Source organism: Solanum dulcamara, chromosome 9, assembly GCF_947179165.1.
Source record: "Solanum dulcamara chromosome 9, daSolDulc1.2, whole genome shotgun sequence".
Taxonomy (NCBI): Eukaryota; Viridiplantae; Streptophyta; class Magnoliopsida; order Solanales; family Solanaceae; genus Solanum; species Solanum dulcamara.
Window position 1 is genome coordinate 66,734,684 of NC_077245.1, and position 7,099 is coordinate 66,741,782.

The window sequence follows — 7,099 nt, forward strand, 5'->3', positions numbered from 1 at the left end:
CGCTATAACTATAGCCACAAATTATAATTAGCAAACTATAGCTATGAAGTATAATTAAGATATTTTAAAATGGCTATATGGGAAAATTCCTCGATTTAATTTGAAGTGTGAAGTTGAGGGTAACCATTTTGAGGGCTGGTGTTTACTATCCTTTGTTCGGTGGGTGTGGCTTTTAGGCCCATGGTGTATATATTCGAAAAATTTTCCCAAGGTATTTTGAATGTAAACAAAATCTCTTCTTTTTTTTTTTGGGGGGGGGGGGGGGGGGTTGTTATTTCTATTTAGCCATATATTTCACATGACTAAAGGGAAGGAAGTGCACCAACTGATTGATTTAATTTTATAACCAATGTTTTTAATTTATTCGAGTCAGTTTGGATGATCCTTGATTTACATATTTTTCTATCTAAAGTCATGTCTTCGGTGGGCTAAAAATGAATCATATCATTTCCTATCTTCTCGCCCGAATTCTTCTTCAATGTACTTATATCTCTTCTTACATCAATTAATGCTATTTTGATTAATAGATATAGAAGATAGCATGTCTTACCTTCTTGCCCCAATTTATGATTTTTTTTCAACTTAAAAAGCACTTTCAATTTGACCAACATCTTTACTATTTTATCCTTAATAGTTTTTCTACTTCTCAAATTACATTTTCAAAACAACTTTCTATCAATTCCATATTTTAATCATTCATCCTTTTCCTTACAAAGATACATTTAAAATTATAATTTTATATAAAAACTAAGAGTGTTATTAGGGTAGAAGGCTAGTACATAGTCTTGTTATTCTTCCGTATTAGCGTACTATAATTTTTTGTGCTCTGACTTCTATTATTATCTTTCTATTACTTTCTATACTTTGATTACTCTATTTTATATGTGTCGCTTTCGTTATTTGCGCTATTCATTATTTGTTTTTCATATCGCTTTGAACTTCTTAGCCTTATCTGACCTCTTTTTATGCTTCTTTTGAGCCGAGGGTCTCTCAGAAACAACCGTCTTACCTTGATAAGACTATGGTCTGCATACATTTTACCTTCCTCATACCCACGTTGTGAAATTTCACTGGGTTGTTGTTGTTGTTAAGAGTGTTATATCATTTTACTGTAAAAAAAAGTAATTAGGCTATCAACACCTTTTTACCAAACACATCAATAACTTATCATCAATTTCAACACTTCCGTCCAAACAAGTAACTACTTATTTATAAAATTAAATACACAATTCACAATCAGCTAGAAGAGGCAAAATGAATCCTGCTGTCTGACACCTAGTTTCGACATTGATTTGTATGAGCCTTAATTTTTTTTATAATGAGAATGAGCTTATAACCAACACATGTATTTACATTTTACAACAAGGCAAAAGACCTCAGAAATACTTTGTTAGATGCCTAGGAGGTAATAAGTTGCAGACCTCACACCTCAATCCTATGGAGCTCAAAGGGGAGGAAACCAAAAAAATTGAAGTGAGGGGGTGGGGATAGGGGAGGGAGGAGGAGGGAGGGGGAGGTATCCATAAAAATGATTTCTTTTTTCCTCTTTTGATATTTCTTTTTCTTCTGCATTTGATCATCTACCCTCCTCCTTTCCGACTTGTATTGAGCCATCCCTCATCAATTTTAAGCTGAGACTGTTGAATCGTTCACGAGAATACTGTCTCGATGCTTTTCTCCAATCCGTACCAGCCTTCATCATCGCAGCAAATTCCTCATAACTAATGCGACCATCCTGCATGGTTATAGACAATGTAACTGATGAACTTCCACGCTCTGGTAACAAACTAAAGGCTCAAAATCAACGACATTTAGTAAATGAATGATACAGTTGAACAGAAGAGCAATGAATGCAAAAGGAGAAAATATATAAATACCCTCCTCAATTTGTCCCCCAATTCCCACAACACATTTAAAACTTTGCGGGAGACCTATCACCCCCTGTTCTTGTCCAAAATGTATCTAAACGCCACGTGACATAGAGTATTTTACTCTCTTAAAGCATGTGAGGGGAAAAGAAGTCAAAACTTCAATTTTTGTAGCATTTCTTCTTTTAAATATACTTTCCCACTCTTGTTTTTTTTTTAATGTTTTCTTTTCTCTTTCTCTTCTTTTTTCTTCTTCCCTTAACTCTCACCCTTCTTTTCCTTTTCTACTAATTTGAGTTGTTTGATAGGAGCATTTGATTTTTTGCATTGACTTAAGCTGTTTAAGTTGACAGAAAACTACAACTAGGGTGAATCCGGTTTTTTTCCGATAAGAAGCTCTCTCCTTCCATCTTTTTTTCCGTTGGCCAGACGACATTAACATGTTGGGGAAGACGGAAGAGAAGTGAAAAGGGAAAAAGCGGTTAAATGACATGAGGCGCACATGCATACACCCCAATGTTCTCATTTGGTTATATACCTCTCAGGATGATAGAAGATACACTTTTTACAAGTACAAGGCGGTAATACGGCTCCTACAAAGTTTGTGTGTGTAGTTGGAACTACGGAACAAGTTGAGGGGGGTATTTATGGTTCCACAAGCAATCAAAGAGATATTTGTAAGAGAAGTATATGCACTAAGTACAAAATCCAGTAGATATACATGGATGGACACAAAAATACTGACCTTGTCAGTGTCAACATCATGCATAATGGCATTGATGACTTCCTCACTGTTGCCACCATCCTCATCACTCAAGGCACTGCGCAGCTCCTCAATTTCGATGTAACCACTCTGATTTCTGTCGAAAACTGAAAATGCTTTGTGCAGGTGCTCATCATTTGCCATCTTTCTAAGATGAACAGATACAGCGACAAACTCACCGTAATTTAAGCTTCCATCACCATCAACATCAGCCTGTAAAAGTGAAGCAGAAGATCAAAAGGGGAACGATTATAATAATATTAGCAGCTTGACTTATAAATATATATTTAGTCCTGGTAAATTTAAAAGAAAATCCAATCAAGCGAAATGAAGTGCATGAGAATGCTTACAGCTTCCATAAGAATCTGAAGATCAGCATCAGGGATCTGATGGCCCAGCTTTTGCAGACCAATTTTAAGTTCTCCAAGGTTAATTTTGCCTTTCTTTCCTGTATCCATCATGTCAAATGCTTCCTTCATTCCAGCCACTTCTTCTGCTGATAAAAACTCGGCCACAATCTGTGCAAGCAATGAAGAACACATAAACACCAAGAAAAGCATAAGATTAAGAAACTTTTGTGAGAAGACAGAAAATGTTCTGTCTTTATTTTGGGCTTTTTAAAAATTAGGCATATGAAGATATCCTTTTCAGAAGGTACAGAACGCTAACGATATGTATACAACTGCAGATGAAAAGGCAATATTTTACCGTTAGAGCTCTTTTCTTGAGCTTGTTCATTACTGAAAATTGTTTAAATCTTGCTTTCACAGTCTCACCCAATGAGACATTTGGTGCTTTCTTTATATTTTGTAACCAGGTATGCTCTGCAATCATGTATATGCGTGAAAGCCCAAAAAAATCACTAAATTGAACTTATGAAACTGAGAGAGAATAAACAAGAAGCAAATGAAAGTATAGCATCTCAACATTTAACAGGCATTACCAAGAACCTGCTGAGCTGTGAGTCGTCGAGTTGGATCTGGATCAAGCATCTTCTTTACAAGATCCTTTGCATTATCAGAAACCTTAGGCCATGGATCTCTCTTGAAATCAACCACGGAGCGGATAATTGCTTGGGCTACTCCTTGTTCAGTCTCTGTATATATTTAATAGAATTTTAGACAATTACTGAGAAAACTGTCAGTAAAGTAATGGAAGCACAAAGTACTGACTATCACAGGCCAAAAGAAAAAAAGGAACTTTGATTTAGATTGGTCCAGGAAGAGGTGGGATTCACTTTTGCAGCCACCCTCACCTAGTCATCTACAATGTTAACAACGCATCAACATGTTTCAAATTAATTAATCACCAAGTTCTAAGAAATGCATAGCCCGAAACATATGCACCAAGGTTTATTACTTTTTCTTAATCGGTGAAGCGAGTTATATATTACTTGTTACATAAAGAAGGCAAATAAAAGAAATGGACCTGCCCAGAAAGGTGGAACACCACAAAGAAGAATATAAAGGATAACTCCAGCACTCCAGACATCAACCTCCGGGCCATAATTACGTTTTAGGACCTCTGGAGCCATGTAATAAGGACTTCCCACTATCTCATTAAAGCGTTCCCCTGTTAAAAAACAAATATGTTTCCAAATATTAACCCTTCTTAGCATGAAATTAATTATAACACACTGTGCCATTACAAATTGCATTACCGGGTTTAAAGAACACTGACAATCCAAAGTCAATAGCCTTCAGAAGAGCCGTTTCTTTTTTGTTACCAAAGAGAAAGTTCTCAGGTTTGAGATCACGATGCATAACTCCGTGCATATGACACATCTGCAATGCCATTAAAACTCCATAAGTTGAAAATTGAAAGAAGAGCAGGCATTGGTCGAGGAAATATAATGCAACTGAACATTGACCAAAGATGTATGAGCAACCACATGGTTTACATTGTATAAAGTTGGGATAATTAGCCATCATATTTTGGTTACCACCCCCTTCTTATAATAGTCCCAAACAACTAAAATGTAGAAACATGAGCTTTTTAAACCCATTCAATGAATGAATCTCTCTTTTATTGATCAAAGTGTGACATTTGGAATCCTTATCCAGAGATTTAGTCATTTCTAAGATGTCATTATGTAAGTTGAGCTCCCATGTCATTATGGTCACAAATTACAGTTTTAATTGGACCCCATTAGCGACAATCCCATGCTATACCAACTATTGCTGAAAGCAAGTTTATAATAGATCTCAACATCTTACTGGTTCCTGACAGTTACTTTTCGTCTCTATTTGCCTCTAAACCAATAAGCTATATGTCTAATACTATCACAAGTTGCTATCATTTTCGACGTTTGCATTGTGATATCCTCTGTTGTTAGCTTTTTAAGGTTTCATTTAAATGGTTAAGACGAAAGTATATAATTTAAAAGGTAAATGCATGAAAAAAATTATAGGACAATGAAATAATTGCCAAGAAAGAAACTGAAAAAAACAAGATAAGAAAAATAGAAAACCTAACAATATTTAGAGCATGAATGCACTTCTTACTATATTTGACATTTCACATTTGGGTACAAGGATATTGGAAGATAAACTCTAGTCAAGTTAAATGCTATAGGATCTCAACATGTGACATGAATCAAAAAAAATGGTAAGCACTCACTTACAAATAGGCAACAACACAAGAACACATGCATGTAATCCCACAAGTGGGGTCTCAAGGAGGGTGGTGTTATGCAGCCTTACCCCTACCTTGTGAAATTAGAGAATCAGTCATGCTGAGCATAATGGAGAAGAGAGAAGTAGCAACAACACATAATACAATAACTGAGAAAAGGAACAACAAATAACAATAAAATCAAAGAACAAGATAGTACGTGAGTAATAATAATAATACTGATAAGGGAAACTAGACACGGCTCGACTATTCATTTACAAACGGGCATAAACCCAAAATTCAGACAATAACTTTCAATCCCAACATTCTTTTCTTGGCTAGTTTGATGCTTTGAGTTGGCATTGTCGAATTCAGACTTTATTAACACAATACTAAATTAGCAACCCCTAAATTACATGAAACAAACAAACAAACTATAGCTATACATGAAAAACAAAGATAAGCATCAATTTGTAAAACTATACCTGAACAACTTCTACTATAGTCTTCATAATAACCGCGGCTGCTCTCTCCGTATAGTGTCCCCTAGCAACAATCCTATCAAACAACTCACCCCCCTCACAAAGTTCCATCACAATATGCACTGCATTATCATCCTCATAAGTCTCCTTCAAGCTCACAATATTAGGATGTTTAGGCAAGTGCTTCATGATCTCAACTTCTCGCCTAACATCATCAATATCTACAGCAGTCCTAAGTTTCTTCTTCGATATCGATTTGCAGGCATATTTTTCCCCTGTGTCAATATCAGTACATAAATATGTAACCCCAAATTCTCCTCTTCCTAACTCACGACCAAGATCATATTTTTCTTGAATATTGTGTCCTGTTGGATCTTTCAACACAACAAGCTTGTTTCCATCACCTTCAGATGCTTGAGTTGCACCATAATCAAGAGCAAAAGGGTTTGGTTTGTTCTTCTTCTTGTTCTTCTTCTTGTTCTTCTTATCCTCAGAAGAATTACCAGGTGTCCCACAGCAATTTCCCATAACAATTTCAAAATATCAAATACTGAAAAAACGTATCAACAAAAATCAATCTTTGAGCTAAATATGAAACCAAAATGTTATATTCAAAGATTCATTCAACAAAAACCAATCTTGAGCTAAATATGAAACCAAAAAAAGATAAAAAGGATGCATTTTGAAGAGATCTTCAAGAATATGGACACATTATTCAAGATTCTGATAAATTTCTAATCTTTATTCAAACCCCAACACATAAATTAAAAAAACAAGAAGAAAAAAAGATACCAACATACAGAAACATCAGAAAAAAACAAGATTAAACAACAATAAAATGTAGCAAGAACATAGAGAAAACGTGCAGAAAATTAAAATGTTGCCTTTTTTGTTGTTGCTGTTGTTGGATTTTGGAGATAGATAAGAATTGAAGGGCAAGAGTAGAATGAGAAAAGAGAAGAAAAAAAAAAGAAGGGTAGTTGTGGAATTAACAGAAGAATGTGAAAATGAGAAAGTTTTCATGAAGGTGTGAAAACTAAATTCGCCATTGGAAGAGAGAGTCAAAGCTCTTTTCTACAGAGACTTTTCTCTCTTGGAAACCCCCCCATACTATTTCTCTATATTTTTTCCTTTTCATTTCAATGGATATTTTCATGATTTTCAAACTATGTTTTCTTTTTGGAAGAATACATTGATAATTTCACTGTCAGATTTTATTTAAATATTCAAATTTTAATTTTAATTTGATTGTTTTATTTTAATTTGATACAAAATTTTAAAAAAAAAATTGAATTTTGAAAAAGTACCTCAATTGAGTACCTGAATATCTGTCGTAAGAGATATTTTTTAATTTAAATTTTGAAAAATCTTTT

At 34.6% G+C, this 7,099-nt stretch overlaps 1 protein-coding gene across 2 annotated transcripts; it reads right to left on the minus strand.

The window, feature by feature from the left end:
• Positions 1-1,190: 1,190 nt before the first annotated feature.
• On the minus strand, positions 1,191-6,848 carry LOC129903201 (calcium-dependent protein kinase 8-like). 2 transcript variants are annotated; one of them, XM_055978705.1, is made up of 9 exons: positions 6,611-6,848; positions 5,730-6,276; positions 4,292-4,415; positions 4,060-4,203; positions 3,575-3,727; positions 3,340-3,455; positions 2,982-3,149; positions 2,614-2,844; positions 1,191-1,735 (listed from the first exon to the last, which is right to left on the minus strand). In XM_055978705.1, the coding sequence occupies exons 2-9, from the start codon at positions 6,252-6,254 to the stop codon at positions 1,577-1,579; spliced, it is 1,620 nt and encodes a 539-aa protein (XP_055834680.1). In that variant the 5' UTR covers positions 6,255-6,276; positions 6,611-6,848; the 3' UTR covers positions 1,191-1,576. The 2 variants fall into 2 exon arrangements, with proteins under 2 accessions (XP_055834680.1, XP_055834681.1); XM_055978706.1 differs by lacking the exon at positions 6,611-6,848 and having other exon boundaries at positions 5,730-6,486.
• Between the last annotated feature and the right edge of the window lie 251 nt (positions 6,849-7,099).

Coding starts and splice junctions, on each gene's coding strand:
- LOC129903201 (XM_055978705.1), bottom strand. CDS start 6,254: ATGGGAAATTGCTGTGGGACACCTGGTAATTCTTCTGAGGATAAGAAG. Junction 4,204..4,291: donor GTCAGTGTTCTTTAAACCCG/GTAATGCAATTT, acceptor GTTTTTTAACAG/GGGAACGCTTTAATGAGATA. Junction 3,728..4,059: donor TGTTCCACCTTTCTGGGCAG/GTCCATTTCTTT, acceptor AAATATATACAG/AGACTGAACAAGGAGTAGCC.